Source organism: Tauraco erythrolophus, chromosome 7, assembly GCF_009769465.1.
Source record: "Tauraco erythrolophus isolate bTauEry1 chromosome 7, bTauEry1.pri, whole genome shotgun sequence".
Taxonomy (NCBI): domain Eukaryota; kingdom Metazoa; phylum Chordata; class Aves; order Musophagiformes; family Musophagidae; genus Tauraco; species Tauraco erythrolophus.
In genome coordinates, this window is record NC_141471.1 from 57,583,355 (window position 1) to 57,609,268 (window position 25,914).

Here is a 25,914-nt window from a genome sequence, read left to right on the forward strand (position 1 = left end):
ATGTAAAGATGGAAACTGCCCTGAAGAGTTTACTTTAGTTCTGTTGCTATGCAGAAAAATCTTTGCTAATGCCATGGACTGCTTTGCCTCCTACTGCATTTATATGCTTCTGCCTGTTCACATCTCCGTTCTTCCATTTTTCCTTTCTCTTATTAACAGGAGTGGTTTTCCTCCCTGGTGAGGCTGCGCCTACCCACGCAGTCCGTTACAGTCCTAGCGGTGAGGCTTGTGGGAGTAGGAGGACACAGTGCGGGCAGGAGAGCTCAGGAGATGCTGGAGCTGGTTCTGCAGCCAGGTGCCCTCTGCAGTTATGTGCCCCAACTCCACAGCTCTGATGCGACCTGGTGCAGCATCTGGTTTTGACACATCACACTGCTAAGTTGGGGCTATCCTCATGAGGCATGAGGACCATGAATGTCAACTGAGCTGAGATTGTTGACTCTGATTTTTTGATTTGTGTTTTTAAACAAGTACTCTCAGACATATGTGCCCTCCATCCCACTTCTCAGCGGTGGTTTGAGCTGTAAGTGGGTGAGGTGAAGGCTTGGCCACTTTTGGGAAGCAGCACTTAGCTCCCAAAGCAAGAGAAGAGTGGGCCACGTCCTGCCACTATGTCTGCAGAGACAAAGAGAAGGAGTGGAGGTGTAGGTGTTGATATGACTTCCCATATGCTGTAGAGAGGAAAGCCCTTTGGTGGAGAAGAGGAAATGAGGAGATCCTAACAATAATTCTAAACACCCAACAAAAAGCCTGGTTAGATCTAAAGCTGATACTCTCACCCTCTGTCTGAATAACAGGAAACAAAGAAGAAGTTGTCTGTAAAGAAAAACAAGCTTTAAAAAAGATCATGAGCAAAACCCCGAGAGAGGTTAGTAAAAAACAAGCAGTTTTAGGCAATTGAATCACTCTTTAAGGAATTAAAGAAATAATGGGTAGTGTATAAAAGGCTGTTACTTTCGCTCTTGTAGCTCTTTCACTGGAGACAGTCAGAGTGCCGCAGAAAGGATGTCTTTATGTTAACGGTGACCAGACTGAGGCACAGGGAAGTGATGTAATTTGACTATGGCCCTTCTTGTTAAAAATATTTGCCTCAAAGCTTGGTTTTAAAAAACTAACTCAGATTGACTGGAATATCGACAATATGACATTCTCAAAAATAGTCTGAATGAGCACTTAGGATAAATGTCAATACAGCAAACTAAGGGCACTCACCGTACTTTCCATCTCCTGTAATGATCTGAAACAAAAAGTACCCAGCATGAAAATGAAATACAGGGGAAAAACTCTGAAAGAAGCTGAGGGAGGACAAGGGAATAAGGAGGAAGAAAACAGTTTAAAGTCAAGCATTTGGAAATGTCAAGGAGTAACAACCAAAAGCCAGTTTGTGTTGCCTATACTTGACTTGAGCAGTGCCCACTTCACCAGCAGTCCCCTAGAAATGGTAGGGTGGGTCACTACCACATGACGAAGGCACCGTCTCATAGTGGGAAAATGAAAGGTAATGGTATCTGAGACTGTCTATAAGAAACATTTGCCACTATTGGAAAGAGAAATTTGCAGAAATAGGTCATTTGTATGATAAATTTCTAAAGCTGCCTCCTCCTAAACAGTGTTATGTCAGCCTACGTGAAAACCTGATGCCCGAGTGTGCAGGGGTGACAACTGTACATCTCTCCCAAGCTGGAAGAAACCCAGAGAGCAAAAACAAGTGACTGATTGATTTAGAATATGAACATAGAGATTAAAGGATGCAATAAATGTGTATTATCGAGTGGCCTGACGGGACATGTGATAACTGTCTGCTCATCTGCAAGAGCTCGAAGAGTGTAAACACCACACAAGGAGAGTAATTGCTAAGGGTGGTACAGAGAGAAGCTAAATAATTATGAATATTTGGAGGAAATTTTTAAAATCAGGTCGAACAGCAGGGAAAAAGAAATCTCTCTTGAGTGTTCATCTGATTGTGCATCCCATGAAATCTGAACTGTTTTGAAATCTAAAAATAGCGATAATTGATCTTTTCATAGTTTTCTCTCTCTAATTCCTATCATGCTGTAAGTTACTCATCAAAGCTGCTGAGTATAACCTTTCTCCACGTCTTTCACCCTGTGGTCCAGAGCTTCACCTGATGGAAATGTGTTTAGCAACAGTGATTTTCATTGTGCTATGCTGGTACCCAACTGTTCGAGGTTTAGCCTTTCAAAGAGCTTTTAAACATGATAGTGGTGCACAGAAGAGCGCACAAGTCTCCAAAGCATCTTCTAAGCAAACGTTTGCAGACTGACTCACTCTGCTGCTTTATAAATTCCGAGGAATCTCACCAAAGCTTGTTGAATTACCCGACTTATCTTTATTTGTTCCCACGGCGAATCAGCAACAATACAGGGATATTTCTAGTTTTTTTCCTAGTTTCCAGTTCTCTTTTACCTCTCCTTAGCCACATTTACCTTTGCATCTTACAGATATTTGTCATTGCTGAGTTAGTGCGTGCAGCTGCTAGCAGGGCATTCAAATGCTTTCCTTGAGCTGTGTTGAGCCGTAGGGAATAACCAAGCTGTTGTGTGGCAGCTCCTTGTTCCCACTAGTCAGGAAGCCCACGTTAAACCTCTGCTTAGGAGTAGTTTGGAGTTGAGTGTCTTGCTGTGAGATTTCTCCTTTAGCTCTCCTGAGTGTGGATCAGGATTTATTTCTTTTATAATATTTTCATTTCCTTGGTTTCCACTTTGTAGCTCACCTTCAACCACTGGAATTTGCTTTCTGTTACAGAAATGGGTGTGCACACGTACATACGTACAAATTACTTGTGTATATATTGTGGTTATGCATCCAGTTACTTGCTGCTCCTAGGGAGGAAACGCTGAGGATGTGATCCTGCATACACATGTGTAATCAAAGGTGGGAAGCATTCCAGAGCAGCTGAGTGAAACCACTTGTCTGGGGTTGTTGAGAGTTAAACATGGATGCTTGTTTTGTTTTCTGTAACTCCTAGGGGGGGGCGATTTTTAAGCGGTGGAGGATGCACTGACACATGGTGGCATGAGAAGTTAGGGGCAGCAACAGCAAAACAACAAGCGTGTTGCAAGGGAGAAGGTGAATTATATTTTTGCTGCAGAGTCCATCGGAGGTAGCGGAGGGAGGGATTTCTTTTGTCAGCTTCCTGGCAGAGGACAATTTGTCATTTTCTTGTGGACACCATATTATTAAGTTTGTTAAGAAATGCTGCGTGGGGTCCAGAGGTTATGAAAAAGATGAGCTGTGCCGTACAAAGAGCCAGCTGCGTTAGATGAAACAATTTTCCCTCCAAGTAACGTGATGATGAGGCTAAGATGTCTCGTCATCATTGTCTTTTCCTGAAAGCATGGGCTAATGTACAGATGCTGGCTATATGTAACTGTTGCTCATGTTCAAGAGGGTTTTCTAAGGTTGCTTATAGGATGAAGCAGTCGGTGTTGTTTTGGTGGAAGAAGCTACTGCGGTGGGATATTCCTGGTGCATTTCCACCCATTTGCTGTTTGTTCTTGGGTGAACTGCGCTGGTGGAGTGCCTTGGCTTTCCTCCTCTGAAAATTTGTGTCCTGGGGGGGCTGTGGGGCGGCAGTGCTATGCCCACCCTGCTCACTGGGCAAGTTCATGACTGCCTGATCAGGGCAACACAAGGAGTCCTTCCTTCACTTACTAGTGAGTCCATCCCCTTGGAATCAGTCATTTGTAATGCACTGGGCTGTGATGAATCACAAATTACGTTCTAAAAGAATTTGAGACCCTTCAGTCCAAGGTGTTTTGTAAATGCAATATATTTATTACCCTACAAGTCTGTCTCTCATTACCTTTTTTTTTTACCTTTTTTTTTTGGATGGACAAACGGCAGGGAGCACTGGAGTCAGCTGAATGGCCTTGCGGAAGTTTAGTTAGTATTCCAGAAGGCAGTCCTGCTCCTCAGATGGCAGAGTTGCAGTGACTGGGAGGAATAATAAAGCCTTCAAACTGAAATCAATCCAGCAGTTACTTAGCCAATACCTGCAGCAAATTTGGCATATTAAAGACCTCTCAGTGCCAGCTGATGAAATAATTTCCAGCACACCGATAAGTGCTCCTCCTTCATGTGTTTGGCATGGTGGTTGTTGTGGAACTGCTGAAAACAATAAAACATGTTCCCACAAGGTGTTTAAGTTTACAAACTAAAAAGTGGTAAAATGGATGGCAGAGATCTAGGATGCCCCAAAGCCTGAATTTTCGGTTTTGCTGGTATGAATTATTTTTCAGCCAGAACAAGAGGCACAGAGCTGGAGCTGTGCTCTACTTTGTGAGGTTTGGCCTGGAACTCCTGTGGTTTATTTTTAAGATGAGTGCATAGGCTATGCAAGCACAAGCAGAGGGTAGGGAGGGAAAGTCGGATCATCATTAATACACGCAGACACACGGAAGGGATGTCATCTGATTGAAAATGGTGTTTTTCTCTGGAAGTGTTATTATCTACTGTATGTTACTACAATTAACATTTAGTGTTACTGAAATAGAAAGGACTTACCAATTAAAAATTCTTTCTGTCACTCTCCTTCTGTCCACTTCTTGGCTTTATCCATTAATTTGCCTTTTTTTTTTGTTTGTTTTGCTGCAGCTTTTTCTTTTTACTACTTGAAATCTCCTTCTCTGTGAAGTCAGATAGTGAGTAGTCGCATCCGCGTCAGCACAGCAGTTGCCACACTGGAAGTGTGTGTGCGTGCGTGCACACACACACGGACACACACACACGGAAAAGCCTCCTGAGATAACTGGCTACAGCACATCTGTGGATCAGCCTGCAAATAAGCAGTGCTTCAGATGGCAGCCAGCCACGCTGAAGCAGCAGCCCCAGTCACCGTAGGGAGACTCTTCAAAGTGCACGAAGTTAAGTGCGTGCATTAACGTGTGGCTGTGGCTCAGTCATTTTTCTTCCTGATTAAAGCCTCTGTATAAGCATACGCAGAGAACATAACCCACCCCTTTTTGAAAGAGAACTAAAAAAACCCCCCAAAGACATGTGCTCTTTACTGAGCCCTAATGCGAGCTGTAATTAAACAGAAATCCCAAAGAAGATCTTTGCTTGGCAAAAAAGAACCTAATTCTTGCCATAAAACCTGGCAATACCATTAAGTTCAGATCAGTTGAAGCAAATGTACATGAAGGAACAGTGGTGCCCTTAGGGACTCTGCAAACCTGAATATTAGAAAATTCCCATCTGGTGATCAGCTTATGAACCAAAGGAAGTGTAGAAATTTGCTGGCAAACTCTTCAAAACTGTTCTGCATATTGAAAAGACATTAGCGGGGAGGCTGAGTTTTGCCCGATATTGTTTCTGTTACATCTGGTGTGAAAGCTTGGTACCACCCAGTTCAGCATTGAGACCGTGATGAATTTGAGAAGGCGGTTTCACCTCAAATGAGGTTATATCTGAGACAGAGTTGTGCACCTGGCGCAGTCCTGACGTTTAAGTTGGTGAGCTGATCGTCCTGAGGACAAACCTGCTTTAGCACAACGAAGGCTTCCTGTGTTGGGCTTGAGTCCTGTGTTTGCTTGGCCCCGATCTCACGACACAGGTGCAGGCATCGGGGCCACACTGGGTGCTTTCAAGCTGATGCAGGCATTTTCTACGGTAGCAAATGTTTTCTTGACGTGCTGAAAAACGCAGCCTGTCATTTCAGCAGCCATCTTCCTCGGGTTTGGCAGGAATCGCAAGGTGCTTGAGCAAGTCGGTTAGCTGACGGCAGAGTGTTTTACTAGTCTTACCACTACAGCTGAACTATCCAAATGTAGTGGTCCCCTAACGGAGTAAGTCTTCTTTGAGAGACTACAGAGTCTACAGAAAAGTTACCCTTAGCTTCAGTGAGCTTCGCAGCAGCCGAACCTCTTTGCTGTTGTCTCAAGGTGTTGCACAGCATCTTTGAGCCAGCTGGCATCATCTGCCTTTCTGCCGAGTCTTGCAGTGAATTGCTGCTGCCCGCTACATCTCATCAGATGTCAGTTCAGGTTCGCTGTTCAGCAGCGAGGACCATACCTGTCATTTCTCCCAGTTTCTTTCCCTTGATGCTGCAGCAGAGCCCTAGGTTGGTGACTTTCAGAGAACAAGTGTAGATCTCTTCTTTTTTTTTCCTGTATGGAAGTGATTGTAATTTGAGAGAGATGATCCTATTCACTGTCTTTAAGAAGCCAAGAAAGATCCTTGAAGAAGAAATAAAAAGGCACATTTTACACAACAAAAAGTCAGCATAAATTGACATATTTTCCAGAAAATCTCACAGTGCTAAAATTGATGAGTTTGTAGCGTTTCAGGCAGTTGTATCTCCCGTTTTGTTTTGAGGAGACCCTGTTATCTATGCAGGAGACAGGAGAGCATCTGAAGGAAGCTTACAGTAGCAGGCAGCAGAGAATTCAGAAGGTGGCAATGGCTACCAAATTCAGCAATGCGTGAAGAATGGTTTAAATGTATTTTCAGTGTCTTGGCGTGTCTTTACAAGTTCTTGAAAACAGTGAAATTTAAGTACAGAATCAGATACTTCTGCTGAATTGGAGCTGAGAGCTCCAAATACAGAGGCACCATCTGTCCGTCTTGACTCGTGTACTGACTCTTACATCAGGGAGTCTCTGCAAGGATGTAAATGAAGGATTCGTCCAGGAATTCATGGTTGCCTTTAGATGTCTGTAAGAAAACTGCCTGACATAGGCTGTGGTAGTTCACATCTCAGCCAGAATTTTTACAGTTGCAAATGGTAATAAATAATTTCCCTAGCAGAACAGCAAGTTAGATTTTGTCGATTCATTTTGGTGAGAGGAGTTCGTCTTTGCTAAGGGTAAGAGTTTTGTTCCTCACACTTTAAATGAGAAATGTGAAAATGTCAGTAGGGTCAGAGCAGATCTCCTGTCTTTTACAGTAAGTTGCCACCTGGTTTTCTAGATAGGTAGAGCATCTCTCACAAATAGCCAAGAGTCAGGTAGGTCCAGACTCAGTTTTAGCCTGTGTCTCACTCGATCTTTACTCGGCTATAGAATAAATAATAGTGGCAAAATGTGCCCGTAATACTCTGACGGTACCTTTAAGGAAATAGTTACTGGGTGGGATATGAAAAAGCAATGTGAAACTGGCTACGGCCTGAGTTACTGCTTTCTAAGCTTCATACTATGTATTTCCGTATAAATACATGTCAACCGATTACATTTTTATGGAGTTTCAAGTGAATTCCAAGTTAAGCCCTGGACGATGGGTGCTTTGGCAGGTCTCTGTTTGATCTAAGAGTCTTTCCATATAAATATTCAGTGCTCTTCAAAGTGGAGTGGTTTTAGACCCCAAAGCACGTAGAATTTACCGCCTACCTCTGCGCTGAGGGCTAACTCAAACAGGGCAGAATTTGAATTGCCTCCGTAAAATTGACTCCACTAGTTCTGCACATTATTCTGCCTGTCTCCCATTTAGCATGTTAGTCTGCTGACAGTGGAGTACACAGCACTTAGCAGTTGGTTTGTGGAACCATCAGTCAGGAAATTATATGATAAATAGGAGGTAGCCAGGTTTAGTGGCACTTTATTCTGCTTCAGCAGTTTTAGCCTGACTTTGGAAAAGTCATCATGTGGTTTTTCTTAAGGGCTGCAACAGGAGATGGCTACAGTGTAGTAACTTATTACACATACGCTTGAGTTATGATGTTTGCCAGCTGTATTGCTCATGTGTAAATAATAAACTGTGAGATGGATAATTATGTTGGGTTTTGATATGCAGCTCTGCTCCGGTCGGCGCAGGGCTGACGGAGACAGCTCCCTGTGCTGTGATGGAGTACGGCTGTTTCCCAGATGGAAACTGCAAACAAGATGCAACCAAAATACACAAAGGAGCTTAATGTGAGAGGACTCAAAAAGGTATTCTTGGGGATTTATATCCCACATCTTAAATACAATTTGTTGAAGCTCTGTGTTGCATAGACCCCACAAAGGGGAATACCCTTTTTGGGTCGTTTAATACTCATTTTCCATTTCCCAGATAAGACAGATGATCGCATTCAGGAGGGTTAAATGGTGTTTCACTGCATAAATATTGGGACTGCTTTTAATGGGTTGGTGCTCAGGCTGAGTGAGGGTGGGACAGTGAGGGGGATTGCTTGCCTTGGCCAGGTGGAGCCTGTCCTATCTGACCTGAATAAAGGTGACAAAATCCCTGTGGTCTCACCTGTGCTCCCCAGACTCAGTCTTTGGGGACATGTAGGGCAGAGAAGGACTTGCCTGTGCGTCTACAAGGGCATGAGTGACCTCCTTCCCTGCAAAAATGGTGGCAGAGTTTTCATGGTAAAATGCCAGACATCTGCTTTAAAACCTCCTCCCTTCAGCTCAGGCTGCTATAGTGAAATACCAGCAACGCATGGAACAGAGCGGGCAGGGAGATGCGCTAAAACACACTGCTCGTGCCACTTCTCCCCTTCTCCCCCTCCCAGCTGGTGAGGAGTGTGTTTCGGGAGGTGGTAGCAAGCATCCTCCACTCGGATGATGAGAGTGTATTCACAGGGGTACCCAGTCGTCTGTGATCCACCTTGACTCCTGCTGAAGCCCAGGAGTGCTCGGCATGGCGGGTGAAGCTTGTAACAGATCGCATGCCGAGGTCCAGTTGGTGCAACAGAACCGGAATTAAAGCCACCGCGACCTGGAGCTCCCAGCTCACAGTAGTAAGCCACAATTATTTTTCATTCACAGTGCCTAAGCCCTGAGTCAGTGAATGGCAGAAATGTGCCCTGGCTGATCACATGCTGGTGATGTTTCACAAAATCAAGCCATGAAACTGGACAGGCTGTGTCAGATGTTTCCAGATTTTCCTGAAATACTGGAAATATTTTCTCAGAATTTAGGCGATTTCCCCTTGGTCCTCTCCGTTTACTCCCTCAGGGCCATGAGGTTTGTTCCTCTAGTTCTTTCTCCCACTTCAAAACAGAATAATAAACCAGCCAACTTTTGACAAACACCACGGGGAAAAAATCCTTTTTTTTCTTTTTTTTTTGAAACCTTCTCTAGTTGGTGTGAGGGAACTGCTTTCCCAGATAACATACTGTAAGAGGAGGGCTACGTTTTGCTGAATAGGAAGGGTGGGAAATACGAAGAGAAGATACCTTCAAGAGTCACCAGGCAAAATAGAAATAGGCTTAGTTTTACTACCAGTGCATAATTAAAGTTTTCTTTGTTTCTAGAAGCGTTTTAGTAAATCCGTGACATGACCTAATGTCTCTACTTCTCAGCTTTTGGTGTCAGATGAGCACGTGACTCCATCCAAAGTGGCAATCGGGTAATAACTGAGCAGGATCAGTTCGTTTCGTGCCGCTGGAGATGCTCAGCATCTCGTTTGAATTTTGAGCAATTTGGGAGGCAGCGGTGAGCAGCACAGTTGGCAATAACCTGCTTCAGGCACACAGATCGCACCGGTGTGCTGGTGCGGAGAGCTGTGGTCCACGTACATTGTGTCCTCCAAGGCTGGGCAGCAATCCTGCTGCAGAAACGGTGGGGAGCTGTGGGATGGGCTTGTGCTTGGCCCCTCAGTACAGAGCCCGGGCGGGGTGGTGGTGGAGTCGCATTCCCCCTTTTGTCAGCCTCGTCGCCGAGGTTTTCTGGAAACAGCAGGGAACAGGAGCCCTGCCAGCTGCGAAACTGCCCGTCCTGCGAAAGCCTTGGAGGAGATGGGGCAGGGGAGCTCACTGCAGCCATGGGTCCCCACGTCTCCAGCTGCGGGGACAAAGAAAGCACCTTTCCTTTTTAAAAGCGTGTGTGAAATGAGTCCCCCTGTCCTCAGGCACATTCCTCCAGATGCATGTGACAAAGTTAAGCTCTCCAGTACAGCCTTTCCCAATTGCATTTCCCTTTTAACTCCCTTGTCTGATTTACTCCAGATAGTCATTTCTCAGCATGTCGCTTCAGTTTTTCCTTTCCATTGTAGGATTGTTCGTACATCTCTGAGGATATACTTTTTTTTTATTATGTTGTGTTCTCTGCTTAGGCTTTTTGTCCTGGGATGATTTTTTTTGTCTTGTTTTAATAAAAAATAAATAAATCAGGAATGCTTACGAAAGCCTTGATGGTCCTTTTGATCTGACACTTCACATATGGACACATAATTATTTATTAAAGACTTCTTTACGTCCCTTTCCATTTAAGCTATAAAAAGAGAATATTAAAATTTGTAAATACATATTCATGCAAACACTGTGGGCCAAAGTCTTCTCTCAGACAGACCTGACTGACTGCAGCAGGGAAGGAGAATGCGACCCGTAAGTCGTAGCACTGTTGACACATGCTTTTCAATATCTGTTCCATCTTTATGAATATTGTTTTTAAAGAGTCGTTGGAGATAACTCAGATCCGGAAACCTCACTTGTTTTTTCAGATCCGCCTCACCTCTTTCCAGCATTCCACCCTCCTGTACCAATTGATGCGAGACATCATGAGGGACGCTACCATTACGAGCCATCTCCCATTCCTCCTCTGCATGTGTGAGTATTCAGTATTTCCCTGGCTTCAGCTGCCTGGAAGGACTGGCAAGCGTTACTAACCTTTGCAGCGCTTAAAGCCCTGCGCGTAGAGTGCTTCGCCAGTCTTGCCGGGGAGCGAGATTTACTTTTGGAAAGCACCAAGGTTACCTGTTTGTGATGCAAAACCCAGGCTGTTGCCTGAGGAATTTTGGTTATAAGAGGTAGCTGGCAAGTGTTACCTATATGTTTTGCTGACGTTTATTCTGTGTGCTGTTGTTCCATAAATACTAAATTAAAAAGTGCTGAACCCTATGAAATACAGCCAGACAAAACATGTATTTTGTCTGTATTAGGCTTGGGATTCTTCATAGCTAAAATTTCCTCTCATGCCAAAGGTTTTTGTTTTTCCAGTGACTACTATGAAGCATAATGAAATTTTTGGTAAATTTTCATAGTCCCTGTTGTGTGCATGCACAGGCAATCAGTTGATTGATGGGAATGTCAGCCAAACAAAATGGCAAATGTGATAGAGCACATGGTTTACACAAAGATAAAAGAAATGAATACCAGTGATAACGTGCATTAGAAAAGGGTGGTAGTGGTGAAATCCTGCAGAAATAAATATTATCTTATTCTATATGGGGAGACAGATACCAGCATTGCAGAATAAAACAGTTGTACCCAGAAAACTGCTATATATCATTAAAAATGGAGCTGAAAAGCAGAGCTTGGTACGTTGCTAAAAGGCTTGATATATACATTTAATCATACTTACTAATCACCTCTCATACTGAGAAAATACAAGAAGAAAAGCACAAGTAATACTTTGAAGAATAATGCTAGTTGTTTAGATGGCAGATTGCTTTGCTATGGCTATTAGTTACAGCTGTGTAATTACATACATGCAGAAGAAAAATGAAGTTGTTTTAAAACAAGTCCTCCTCTGTGAGCAGAATTAATTGATATTAACAATCCTAACTACATGCCCAAGTACACACGCAATATTTTACTAACAGTTTTTTTGGGTCAGTCTTCTATTACTGAATTGTAATTTCAGAGCAAATTTGCCTGGAGGTAAGTAATAAATCTGTGTTGCAGTCTTCTTGGGCATTAGAGAGAAAGTGGGTATTTATAGAAAGAGAAAGTACAGAAACTTGTGATTTATTCCTTAGAGTTCCTCTGATGCATCACAATTTACACCATAGTCAACCCCATCATAAAATAAACTCAAATACAGGCTTAAATTTGCTGCTGAAAACTGCTGTAAGCTGAAGGTGGCAGGCTCAGACAGAGTCATTACATGGGCATCCTAGATTTTGCAGTGCAGTGAATATTCTGCCCGGATGTTTTTGGAAGCTGGGAGGATGATCCTGCTCCTTCTGCAGCTAGTGGGGAATTTGCCTTTGTCTTCAGTGCGAGGCAAGTGGGATAGGGAGCCCCAGGAAGCCTTTTAACCCGCATCACCAGAGGACTGTAATCCAAAACTTGGGTACCACCTGTGAGCCTTTGCAGAGGCTTCTGGATCCCGTTGCCGTGTGGGACCCTGCTTGGCTGCGCGTGCTGTGCTGAGCCCTCTCCAGAGCCTGAGCCTCGTGAACCCAGCCCATACCTTGACACCCTGCGCCCGCGGGCAGGGCCTTTGGGTGGGTAGACCACCGTTCCCTGCTTTGGGTGACAGTGGGAAATCGGGATTAGCAGCCTGCGCTGCTAAAAGTGCCAAGATTTCTGTAAGAGCCCCAAAAGACGTTGGAAGTGCCTGCTTCGTGCCTCGTTTGGCATTCAGCGGCAGTCCCCGCTGACGCCGAGATCAATGCCCCTTCCGTGGAAGGGTGCCGTGCGCCCCTGCTCCCCACCGTTCCCCACGGTGCAGCGGTGATTCAGCCGGGCCCTGCAGAGGCTTGTTGGAGATGGGGAGATCTTCGAGTGATGTGATATGACTGCAGGCAGCTGCTTTAGAAACACGCTCTGGTATCAGCACAAGCTTTAAACTGAAAATTTCCTTGACGCCAACTGTTTATTTTTCCATTAAGTTCTGTCGATTCTTCGGCTTGTTTGGTTTGTGTCGCCATTGGAATGATGAGCTGCAGTGGACACTTGGAGCCGTTGTGGTCAGTGTAATTAAACGTAAATATGCAATTAAGCAACTTAAAAAAGATAGTCTGTCGAGGTCCGACAGCTTCTGTGTAGATATTAAGGTTTGTCATGCTTTTGCAGTTTTCAGGAATATATTTTAATTTATGTATGAGGTATACAGCCAGCAGTTTTCTTGGAAGTTTTGCAGAGCCTGGTGTGAATATCACTTAGGAGCGTTAGATTTGGGATGGTTTAGAGCCATTACTTGAGCTGCTGTCCTAACACCCATTTAAAAAAGAAGAAAGAACAGAGTCTGAGAAGTTACTTGAGAATTCTGAGAAAATGGCAAGAACACCAGTCAGGATACAAATTTTTACCCACAGCTTCATCAATGACTTCATTGTATGAATGGTTTTCCCCTCGGCTTTTTAATACTCTCAAATGCAAGGCGGGAAAAAAAATATTAAAAAAAAAAAAAGGGAGGACAAAAAATTGGCATCATTCCAGTTATCCAAGCTCCTAGAAATGCGTTCCAGAACCTGTCAAGCCTTAGTGGAATTAGTTTGGGTATAATACAAATGCAGAAAAAATGTGGAGAGGGCCTTGTCAATGTGATACCTACAACGTGTGCACAAAATTTTGAACAATGACCAAGTGAAAAAAACAACAGCAACAAACAAGAAGGACACATTTTTAAGATGTTACAGGGCTCTTATTTGCAGCTCTGAAGATGTATATGTATTTATATGTATAATTCTCATAGTTTAATTGCTGATGGGCAAAACTGTTGTATCCCAATTTTCAGCCTGGAGCCAAATTTTATAACTTGAGTTATAAACCCCTAAAATAAGGGTTTATGTTTATGATGGAATTGCTGACAGATACTTATGTATAGTGGGACTAGCAGGCATTGCTGTAATTATGCTATCGTATCCTATCATTAAAGATTTCAATTGAAAGAGGTTTATAAATTGCTCTTCCTCTTAGATAAACCACCCTACATTAAGGCATCAACGATATGGTGCAGAATTAAATTAAAATCTCATAAAATGAAATATGTTCTGTATTAGCTGTTTGACACTTAATTTGCCTCTGAATGAGTAGAGGAAATCACAAATTAACCTGCCTTTGTTTTTCCAGCCATGGCTTATTAGGTGCTAGAACAACTGCAATTACAGCCCAATAATAACCCCCAACCCTTATGAATATGTACTGAGATGTGTCACTTTGCGTTACCAAAACCTGTTTCTTAGGACTGTGTCGTTATTCTGGAATTTCTACAGTACATCTTCAGTTTATACTTCAGGGAAAATATGTGAAACTTAAGCTGTTCTTTAGTGCCAGCATATGAACAATGTAATTGGAGCTGGAGCTTGTGTTTTCCTTTTTTTTTTTTTTTCAATTTCAAGGCATGAATCTTAAAAAAAAATCTCGGTAAACTGTACTTCAGTTTTGCTACTTTTCATTGAACTACCAAGTTAAATTACTTGTTAAACATCTTATGATTAAAACATACCAAAAGAAGCATGGCTTTAGTAATCCCGTTTTTTGCTTTATTTTTCTTTGTTGTTGTTTTTGTGTAGCTCTTTCTTAATTTTCAAAATTGATTTCTAAAGTAAGATACGAAAGGACAAACTGAAGCTAAACTGTGTTTTGATCTGTGACATTTGCTGTGCCATCCAGTAGAGTGTGACACCTTCTCTGGTCGGTGTGCAGTGATTCACAATCATGCAGCTAATGAGGGTATTTATTTGAACATAAATTAGTACCTTAAGCATGCTATTTTTTTTACTCCTCAAGAACCAAATCATAAATTTACTATCAGCAAACTCCTCCAGTCGCCTGATGCTTTTGTTGACGTTGGCTTTGGAATGAGACTTGTTAGCAGTGAGCAGAGGAATAAGGGTGTCTTGACTATTTTTATGACATTGTAAATGTAAATAACTTTATAGGCCCGCAATTTTTAAAATCTGACTTAGCCAGGATAAGAGTTTTTATTTATTAGTTAAAAAAAAAAAAAAAAGCTCCTAAGGTACAGGCAAACTTCTTCTGACGGATTTAGCTGCAGCAATTTGGGAAGCTGCCTTTCTTGATAATTCATTCATTCCCACACATTTAGCAGGTTGCATTAGTAGGTTGCTCACAATCTGCTTCATCTCAAAGTTGGGTTGGAGAGCCTTTGAAGGTGACCTAACCTGGTATTTCCAGGTGCTATTAATGTGGCTGTGAAGGAAGTACGCTCCTGCAAAGGTGGGGCAGGGGACAACTGCCAAGTGGCAATATCAGGAATGACTCCAGGGTGGTGGCCTGTGTAGGTCTCAAAGCGGTTAATGGACATGTCATAGGAGGTGAGTAGAAAGTTAAACTTTCAGGGCTGAACGTACTACAAGATACACCATGCATGTTCCAAAACGTTGATCCATTTAGTCTCGGTCTCCCTTTCTGTTGCCATCCCGTTTTACGTCTGCCCTGGACTGTGAGCAAGGGATCATGAGCAGGTGAATCTAAGGGAAGGTGCACTGATGTTACCCATATGCTTATGGCCAGGGGAGGCCGCTCCTGCAAGGAGGAAGCTGCAAGGTAAAGCTGCTGTCTTGCACCTTCCTAGGATCAGTGATGCTCCAAGCTCCTTTTTTTCTAAGTGCTGATGGAGGCTAGCGGCGCCCGAGTGTGGCAATCTTACGCCCTGAAATGATGCACGTGTGAAATGATGCACGTGCAGATAATTGTGCGTGTGCCTAACGCGAACGCCTCGAACAGATATTTTGAGCTGTGTGTATGAACTGGTGCTAAAGCAAAGCATGTGTTCCGTTTGCAGTCAGCTCCAAGATGATAAAAAGGGAGTCCGATTCTTAGATAAGTTACTTCATATCTAATTTATACAGACATCAGTTACACAGGGGTGGAAAGGAAAGGAGAGTCAGGCCCAGATGCTCAGCTTTCATCAGCCTCTGATTTTGGACCGCACAGTACAATGGGGGATGTCCAAATGTGAGAAAATTAAAGTGTTGGCTCCGCAAAATGTCCTTGAGTATGAGAGAAACTGCTTGCCATACATTTGATAGGACCTTTAGGTTTTCCCAGCCCCGTCACTGACATTTTGATTTTTCCTTGGCGCTTTCATTCCTAAGCTCTTATTTCTTTTAAAAATCCTCATGTTTAAACCTCTTAAATCTTTTACCTGCTGCTTTACCTCAGTATACCTCTAAGCTGGAGACTTGGCAAGGAGTCCCACAGCTTGTCAGAGCCTTCATAGATCCTTTCACAGTGGGAAGGAGAGCCCCACCCAGTGTGAAAAACATCACTCGTTGAATTGGCTTTAATTACTTTACGACTTGGAACTGGGTTTTATGTTTTAGCCAGGAGCCATCGAAGAAGAAAGACTGGGAAGCTCTTGGGACATGAAAAGATGACTGTAGTTACAGCTTTCCAAAGTCACCCACGAAAGTATTTTCTGTGAGCAGGGAGAAATCTCGTATTAAATGGGAAGCACACCAAGAAACCTGTCCCTGGAAGTGGAGAGGCACAGCATGGAGAATAAGCAGCTGCTAATAGCCTGGAGGATTTTTATGTCTCTGAGGAGGAGGCAGCATGGTCTGGTGACTCGTTAAGGTTACCCAGAGTTTGTTATATGCCATGGATATGCGTGTTGCAGGCTCTGCAGGCAACGTGTTCGCCTCTTTTTGTTCGTGACAGAGCAGCGTGGCGATGGTAATTCGCAGAAGCAGAATGGCAGGGCCAGATGCCCGCGCATAAACTTCAGCAGAGAGTTCTCACTGAGTGCCAGGCCTTGTGCAAAGCGGGGAAGAGGAAGCCCGAGTCTAGACCAGAACTGCGATCTCCCGCTTAGTATATAGAGTTGCATCATGTAAAAAAGTGAGTCAGTGTTTTGTTTAGCTCTTGGTACTTGTTTAGGAATATTTACCTCAAGACTTACAGATCATAAATTCTCCTTTGCAGGCACGCTTGCGGACTAGCTTCAGAAACAGTCTGTGTTTTTAAAAACTGTCTGAAACTGGGAAAAGTTTGGAAAGCAAATTATTGATGGCATATGTTGAATTGCGGAAAAAAAAAAGGATATGTGATTCTCTTAAATTTTTGATGCTGAGATACTTGGAAAGGAAAGATAAGTGGGTAAAAACATAGGTAAAAAATAAGTAAACAATTTTCAATGTAGCTGTTTTACCTAAGTTTAGTTACGATGATTTGATGTTTAAGTAAGCCGTAGTCTAAAGTTTCTGCACACTCAATTAAATTCTTATATTTCTCACAGATTTGCTCTCTTCCTACTGGGAAAAAACAGACAGTATTGAGAAAAGAGTGTCTTAAAAGTTCATTTCTGCTGGCAAATAAATTCTAGATCAAGTAAGGATTCACTGCTAAAAATCATGCCCGTTTTTAGCAAGCACATTTACATGAAAGTCAACAGAATTGCCTCTAAGCACACCGGATTACATTTGGTTCACATCATTCATCTGTTTCTGTGGCGGATAATACTTTGTGACATAATCATTTTCTCTGGAGTAGCTAATTGTGATGCCAAGGAACTCCAGATTTATAAAGGAGAAACAATAGCAGCAGATAAATACTGCGTTAACAGAGGCTCTTTGTTCTTCTCAAATAGACAGCTTGATTTTGGGATGGTTGGAGAAGCTACAGCAAGAGGAAAATTTTGGTGAGGTTTTTAATGTGGAAGGAAAAGCTGGTAAAAAGCAATTGTTTGTTTTGTTAAAAATCCTTTGGTAGAAACTGCCTCCAAATCTTCCAGTCATTTTTTTGTGTTGAGAAAAGTGCTGGAGAGGCAGCAGCCCCCAGCCTGAATGAGAAAGGCGTGCTTTCACCGGCGGGCTGACCACCTCTCGTGATACCATCACTCGGTAGCAGCAACAGTTCGCAGGGCAGCTTCCTGGGGTGACACGGAGGGAGAAAAAAGAGGGAAAAGCCCTCCGTGGGCCTCAGCAACACTCCTCTGCTGGTCTAAAGGGAATCAGTTGCCTGAGCCCCACCTGAGAGGCTGAGTGGCACAGGTTCGTCTGGTGCAGCCCAGGCCAGTGAAAGGGATCCTTGAGGAGGTTTGCAGGGATTATGTTGTCGCAGAGAAACAGTTCCCAGGTTTATCAGCAGTGAGGTATCTATGGGCACTGGACGGCACTGCCACTTAGCTGGTTTACCCCATCTGGGCTTAGACGACTTCTCGGCTGCCAGGGAGAAGTGGTTCCCTAAGGCGGGCTTTCAAACCAGCATGAATTAAGAGATGATGGAAGCAAAATCACGCCTTGGGACAGACACCGTGTTGTGTGTAACATTTTTATGTAGACTGAGGACTAACTAGGCAGGACTTGGAGCTTTTGGGGCACACCCTATGTGCAGATGTGTATACAAGTGTGCATATTTGTGTGTGTGTGCATGCGTCCTCTTCCCATAATAAGATGAATATCTTTGCTTGCATTTATCACGGACTGAGTAATTCTAGATCTTTACAGTTAAAACTAATGGAAGGGTCTACACAGAATCTGAGAAAGGTGGAAAATTAGAGGGAAAAGGCAAACAAAACAATTAGGAAAAATACTCATAGGCAAAAGCATTGAGAACATGTGGATCATTACCTTAATTTAGCATTTAACCAAAAATGTGTAGAATAGCTGCAGTGCTAGAGTTCTGCTGCTTGAAATTTCTATTATCTCATTCTGTTATCAGCTGCAAAGAATGCAAGCTCTAAATATAGTGCACATTCAGAGGCTCTGAGCCTGTGGTTTCTTGGACAAAATTCCTGTGTTCTTTGTGCTGTAGTCAGCAGTATTAGTCGAGTGAGCAGATATTGACTGTGGTATTCACGTGCAGTGAACCAGAAGCAAGCCAACTCTATAGAGGCTGCTGTCAGACTTGTTGCAGTGGCCTGTGAGGTACTGGACTGTGACAGACTCCTTTTTTTTCAGTACAATTCTTCCACTCATGTTAAATCTGGCTTCAAAGAGTACTGAAATGTTACAGTCTTAGCATTCTTTCTTTCTTTCTCTTTTTTTTTTTCTTTCTTTTTTTAAAGTGTACTAGTGAGATTTCTGTGTTGTGAATTGGAAGTCCCTGAAGTGAGAGTAGGTATAAACTGAAAGAAATATGAGCAATGAGAACATCTGCAGTGTAGAAGCACAGAGTGTCTTCATAATACGCTCGTGCAATCTTTCCCTGACTTGGACTCCTTTCTCCCCCCACAAAGACATCATGTCCTATAATCTTGGAGTATGGATTGAATTTAGTTCAGACTTTTTTTCCTAAAGGAAGAAAACCCAGAAGTTAAATAACACCTTGTTTCCCTTTTTGTCACTCCTTACTCAACCCACTATATTTTTTATATATATGTATAGGTCTATATTTGTTTGCATATTTGTAATGAAAAGCAGGCTCTCAAGCTGGTATCAGCTGTGCTTCTGAGATAGAGGAGACTAACTAGCTGTCCCTTGCATATTCTCTATTATATGATGTTAGGAAAAAACCAAGACAAGACATTAATTCCACCCAAAGGAATGTGCTCAGTGGGTGTTTTATCTGTGTGCCTCAGGGTAGGCTGGGCCAACGTTTGTGACTGATGTTATCGATTAATAGAGGAAACAATTTAAAGAAAAATGTTATGATGTTGCATTTTTGCTCTTAGGATGCTTTAAATGACCAAGGAAGGACTTGGGACCTTATTTTAGAAGAAGCTTTTCATTGAAGCTGGGCCCTATGAAGTTGCCATTAAAGACCAGGCAAGAATATATTGCTTGGTCCTTTCTAGCACTGAATGCGTAGGTCTGAACCTACAATAGAATATGACAGCATTTATAGTCAACTTTTTAGGAGTGGTGGTAATTTTCTGGAGACTCCAGAGTGGTAAGACACAGAGGCAAAACTTCCTGAAGCCCATGAGGGCCCATGAGCCAGGAGTACAAAGCTTCTGAAGGAACAAACTGACCTATCGTCTTCTTGAAAGCATTATTTATGAGGTACTGTGACCATTGGTGTTAAGGATCAACAGAAAATTAGGGAGTATTTCGCATGAGGGAGAATTTCTAAACATATCAGATTTAAGTGGCTATCTCTTTAAAGATACACATCTTTCAGTTCTGTATCTCCTGTTGAAATTCAGCCTAGATTTATCATGCCTTTTGCACTGGCCTGTGGAAGAAAAGATTGATAGTCTAGTCCAGTTTATAGAGGCCACCAAGGCAAATAGCCCCATTTAACAACGTTGTAGACAGATTTGGCAGGGGGAGCAGGAGCTGCATGACCAGAGGCGATTCGGTGTTCTCTGCTTCACCCTGGAAGATCGCTATCAGCGTACATCATCAAGACAGTACCCAGAAAGCTTGCGTAGCTGCCTCTGTCTTGGTTTGCTGTACTCGTTCCTCGGACGTCAGGCTTCCATCCTGACAGCTTTTCTGGGAACTATGCTTCTACTGCTGTGGTTAGATTGCGTTCCAGAGGTGCTGAGGGAGCAAATGTGTAGGTTGTCCTGGTGGTACAGGTGTGTCTGGAGTTGGCTGGTGTGTTCCCCTTGGGGTTTTCATCTGCACGTTGAGCTACCTACTCTGTTTAGGGAACTAATAATGCTTCCGGCATATAGATAGTGTATTTACCTCAAAGACTTCAAAACTGAATTTACTATTCTAAAAAATGTGCAGCCAGAACATTCATTTGCTTTACACTTAGTGCTTGTTTTTCGCATATTCTCCCCTAAAGTGGCATTAGAAGTAGTGTCCCCACCTATTTCTGGTTCCTGAGGTTGTTCAAAGTTACACCTTTGTCCAGGAACTGCTTTTTTGACTCCAGTTTTGCACACAAATGGAGCAGGAACAGCAGTGTGAAGTCTTTTTCTCTTGTTCTGATGACTATGGTGTTCCAGCTGTTATGTATCTACCATTTGTGAGAACTGACTTATAGTGTGGATTATGTAGCACCGCAATGGCTTCCAGTGCCTGCAGAATCAAATAAAAAAGCTGGCCTGGCTGAGACAAAACTTTTTAGCCCAATGTGAGAACTAATAAGTGTTTTCCCACTCTGATTTGGTTGCACCTCAGCCAGCTTCCACACCTGGGCCTTCGATACTGGCAGAGAAAATACAAGAAATGACTGTTAGCAGAATATCTTTCTTCCTCCCTCCTAACTTAGCAGCATTCACCTTTGATATAAGTTATGCTTCAGGTACCTGCAAATCCTACTGCCCTCATGGATGTTGGTGCTGATCTGTGGCTCACCTGCTATTTGTGGTGGTGGTTGGAGGATGGGAGAAGCTCGGAAGCCGTTGTGTTTCCATAGGATCACTCCTTGACTTGCAGTCCTCGGTACAGCATACACGTGTACCATACAGCTGGTACTGTCACTGAGGTGCGCTCTCAAAATGGCTTTTCTTCCCCAAATCATGGATTTGTCTTGGAGGGTGGGGGAGGAGGAGGCATTTCAGAAAAGAATCTGTATATTTTATACAGAAATGTGTATACATAAAATTATATACAAAAATTTCTATACATCCGTATAATTTGATTTTTCTGCTGCCAGTAGTAGTGTTTGGTGAGAAATTCTAACTGCTCAGTAGTAGTCACTAATCCTTGTGAATATCAATTTTGGGCTGTCTGCTGATGTTAGTACAGAAATGTGAAGCAAATCCAGCCATACCTCGACAGAAATGATTAATGCTGAAATTTAACATCACTGTTTCTGTCAGGACTGTAGTCCTTTAAAGGTAGAATTTTAGTCCAGTGTTCCCTTCACAAACAATTTTAGGTAGCAAGTGCAATAAGAGAGACAGTCAGTCACTGAATTTGTCTTTTGTTATTGCCAACTTGCTTTTGTTTTAAACAGCTAAGACCTTATTTTAGCATATAAACTTAGAATTAAAAAAAAAGCTTTCTCTCTTCCTTCAAATCTCAGTTTTGTAATATTGTGGATGTGACTTACAGTAGGCACTGGAAATTAAAGCTGAGGGGCTTGTTTTGCTTTGGTTGTGAATTTGGAAAAAGAGTGTTTCTTGGCATCACACAACAGACATTGAGAAGAGTGTTCATTTGAGGTAACATGAGAGGCTTTTTGGGTGCTTTGCCAGGAGAAGGAATGCCTGCCTTAGCGGGAGGAAGGAGTTAAGGGAAGAAGAGAAGCTGAGATTTGCTGAAATAATAGTGAGCATGGCATTCTCCAGTGGGAGGGAGGGAGGGAGGGAGGGAGGGCTTAGAAAAGTAATCAGTGAATGAATGAAATGGGGAGAGAGGTACTTAAGTATTAAAAGTGCTAAAAGCTTCATTCTCTAAAGATTTAAAAACATTAAATTATGGAAGTCAAAACTCATTAGTTGAAAATACTGTTTTTTTGGGAGAACAGAGTATTTGTGAAATTCATACATCAGTTGATTTCAAAGTTTGCTTTTGTTGTCACACGTCATACCCATCACAAGAAAAACTTCCAGTGATGAATACCCCGTGAGTTTTATTGAGATTCAGGACCAGCCTCAAGCTCTTCTTTCTGGTGGGATATTCCCCTTGATGGATTCAGTAATCTGGTCCTCACGCTGCGGGAGTGGGTCCCGATTAGCAACGCCGTTTTTGCACCGAGAGTATTGCTGCACGCAGGCAGGAGGGCTCTTTGCGGGCAGGCTCCGTCCTCTTCCGATCTGTGAGTGGTAGACAGAGAAATCAGGAGACGTTGCAGAAACTGGTTCAACTCTCTTAGCTTTGTACCATGTGGATGTTTTTCTTCTTCTCCCAGTCATGCAGACCCGTCCCTATGTGCACTTTCTCTGTTGTGCATAACGACTTCAAGGTTATATTTTAAAGACCTTCAGGCATTTTCTGAGTGTTTTTGAACCAGTGCACCATTCACCCGGTGTATTGCTTGTATAGAGGTCGTCTTTGATGAGGTTTTTGTCATATGCACCCACTGAAGTTTCAGTGTACTCAAGCATTAGGAAAGCCACTATTTGAGCGTCTTTGTTTTCTTTGTTGAGCTGTTTATTTTGCTTTCTTCCCACACAGTTCCCTGGCCTCGCTCTGACAACTGCTTTTCTGCATGAATTACATTCCTCGGGGCCGCAAGTCTCCTAATTCTTCCAGTCGATTTGATTCCTGCCTGTGTGATTAGTCCTCTGCTCCAACACACAGTTGGTCTTTGCCAAGCAAACTGCTTGCTAAGTGCCTTTAACATGAAACCTAACTACATTTTTTAACCTCATTAGTGTGTAGGGCACTGCTTCATTCTGGCTTAATAACATGGCCACTATTGAATCATCACTTGCCCTAAAACAGGTTACAAAAAGGTTACCTAAGTTGTCTGGTTTTCTTTTTGTATGACTGTGCTTTTGCTGGATAACGATTTCTTTCAGCACACCTCCTGTTTTAGCATGGAAGTTGCTTTTTGAAAGTAGACCCATCGATTCTGCTCAGGTAGATTTGCGATGCTGAGAAATTCCATATTTGTATGTTCAAAAAGAAACTCAGCACCTGTTTGGAAATAGCGAATCTAAGTAAGAAAGCTGGTAAGAAAATGTGGTTTTGGGAGAAAAGGGGGAGAGGGCTTGAGGGAACTGATGAAATTTTCCTGCTTGTTTCAGCTTCAGAATTACAGAGATCTCATCCTCACCAGTTTAAAGACAGACTTCTCACTGTAACGCTGAATTTACAGCAACGTGGCCATGGTCTGCATTGGTTCACTTTGTCTCATGGGATCGATTTTTAGCTCAACATATCATCACTAAAATTTAGATTTCAGTTGCAATTGCACGTAAACTCGAATGGAAAAGATATCACAGGACTTCCAAATGTTGTTAAAGGCAGTGAAAAAAATAAAAGTTCCCTAAGAAGACAGCGTCACCAGGGAGCTGGGGGAAGAAAGGAGGCCCTGGGTCACATGCCACTTGTGATGGTGCATTTGTGCAGTTGCATAGCACAGCCACTCAGAGGGTGAGACTTCATGATTAATGGTGTTTATTCTTGACAGAAGCCTCCTTTATTTATCTGCAATACAGTTTAGTGATTTTATCAGTCACCTGAATGAAAAATATTCAGTCATACCAATATTGCAGTGTAAATTGAGTAGAGTCACTTTTTATTATATCTTTCAGCCTTATCATCTGCACAGTAATTTTCTAGCAGGGGTTTGATATAGAAAGGCTGGATTTAGCTGTACTTGACACAAAGCCTCTTCAATTTCCCCTAAAAGTTCAGGCTACTCTTAGAAATGTGTATAAATATATATATAAAACCCTCTTATCCAAGCAATTTCAGGATTTGAAAGAATAAAGATAAAACGCGCAAGCCTGGATGTGAGAAATGTTGTTCGTATGAAAACATCTAATAGCTCTGAAGCCACTGGTGAAATGCTCTTTAGTGTTTAAGCTTGTGGCTTAGTGCAGTTCTTTTTGCATGGCTACGTAGTCCGACTTTCTTCTAATCAATCATCATCCAACTCCAATCAGCATACAGGCAGAGCCTATCGTTCATCCCGGGTGTAATTTCGGAGTTGAAGACTATAATGGCCACATACAGCACATTAGTCACTGCGATAACAGCTAGTGGCACTCCTGAGGAAGGGGAGGGGGGGGGGCGGGGGAGAAGGGGAATAAAATTCTTCTCATTCTCACAGTGCATTAGTGAAATAGGAGCAAATGTTAAACAAATGTTTATTCAATTAGCCGGCTTAACAGCATTAAGTGTGAGAAAGCTTCTGACACTCCTCTGACCCGCTTGTTTGCGGGAGGAGAGGAAGGGGAAAGGGAAGGAAGAAAGGAGTACATGAATGCCGTCAGGATTTATATGTGCCCACATACTCATATGATGGTGCCTCTGTGGTTAAACACTTCAAGAGATGGCAGGCCCTGCCTGTAACTGAGAGGAGGCTAAAATTTGAATAGCAAATGAGACCACCTCTAGAGCATCAGAAGAGAGCTGCAGAGCCCAGAAGTTTGCTGTAGGAGCGCCGTTGGTAATTTCACTGTCCGGTCTGTTATTAATAACAACAGATAATGAATATGCTGCAGACCTTTTAGATTTTCCTTCTGCACTTTGTGCTACAGCATAGTTTGAAGAGGGAATGGTATGTGGAGGTCCATGGCAGTCTCCTCTAACATGTAGCAACACTTTTTCAAAGCTTATTTGAATTAACATTTGCTTGTCTTGTGCATTTATTTTATATTCGTGATGATGAGTTCTGCGTCAAATGCAGCACTGATACATTATCCTTGATGTATTGACGACCACAAGTCAATAGATTTAGAACCAGCTGAAGACAGGGGAAGAAAAGTTTATCAGCACTGAGACTGGGCTGGGCTGTGCAGGTACAGGGTCTTACCCTGCTTACGGTTCAGGGAGGTCTGTGAACTGAGCAGAGTAAGGCAATGCCTTGGTAAGGCTCTAGCAGGAGCAGGTGATGGAAGTCACAGCGTATCTTGTCAGCATTAGTTTTATTTGCTCTTTACATTGCTGCAATGTCCAGCAGCTCCGTGCAGGATCAGAGCTCTGCTGAGTGTTGTGCAAATACGAGGAGCTCTGCCAGGAAGAGCTTGAGGTCCAACCGCTTTGGCAAATGAACCCTGGTGAGTCAGCTCTGACGGCCTCAGGGGTTGCCAGCCCCAGCTGTTTTCCTCGCCCTAAAGATCATCCCCTGTCCCTCAGCAGGGTCAGACGGTGTGCCTTTGCCCCATTTACAGTCTGGCAACTTGGCTCTGGCTCACTAAAACCGGGCACTGAAGTGGCTGGAGGCAGAGATGTGCTGCCTGTGCTGGGGGGAGCGGCAGTAATTGCTGGGAGGTGGCACCAGTTGGGTAGCTGGGGGCAGGAAAAGCTTACACAGCTGCCACAAAACTTGCAAGAAGACGTCTGCTAGAAGCCTAAAAGGCAAGTGGCATTTGGAGGGCGTAGTTATAGTCAGTCACATTTTTGTATGTTTGCACCCTTTCTTTGTACAAGCAAAGAAATTGCCAAGTAAATAAATCCACGTAATCCTCTCCCTAGTCACCGATTTCTTTGCAGCAGTGCTGAGAAGGATTTGGAGGAAGGAGAGGCAAGCTGGGACGCTCTGAAGGCACAGGCCAAGCAGACAGTGTTTCAGAGGAGGCTGGGAAGCAGTGACAGCAGCTGGTGGCAGGATGGAAGGAAGACAAACAGGAGAGGCAGGTTGTTGCGGGGAGATTACTATTATGTGAGGAGGAGCACAAGAAACCTGGGCTTGACTTTGAGAAATACTGGAGACAGTACATGGGTTTATTTGCCTTTTGCAAAAAAAGAAGAAAAAATAAATCAATCAAAGCCGTATCTTTATATACATTTAAGGAATGTATGTCAAGATTCCAAGTCAAGCCTTGTGTAATGAAATGGATTTACTTTGACTCAGTGGCACCTGAAGCAGCAGTT

At 43.0% G+C, this 25,914-nt stretch overlaps 1 protein-coding gene across 2 annotated transcripts in view; it reads left to right on the forward strand.

Moving 5' to 3' along the window:
• GLI3 (GLI family zinc finger 3) overlaps positions 1–25,914 on the forward strand; it is a 197,232-nt gene that overhangs the window by 93,430 nt on the left and 77,888 nt on the right. For both annotated transcript variants that reach the window (XM_086614358.1, XM_086614359.1), the window contains exon 3: positions 10,387–10,492. In XM_086614358.1, coding sequence (XP_086470484.1) covers positions 10,387–10,492 — 106 coding nt within the window. The remainder of the gene's footprint in view (positions 1–10,386; positions 10,493–25,914) is intronic.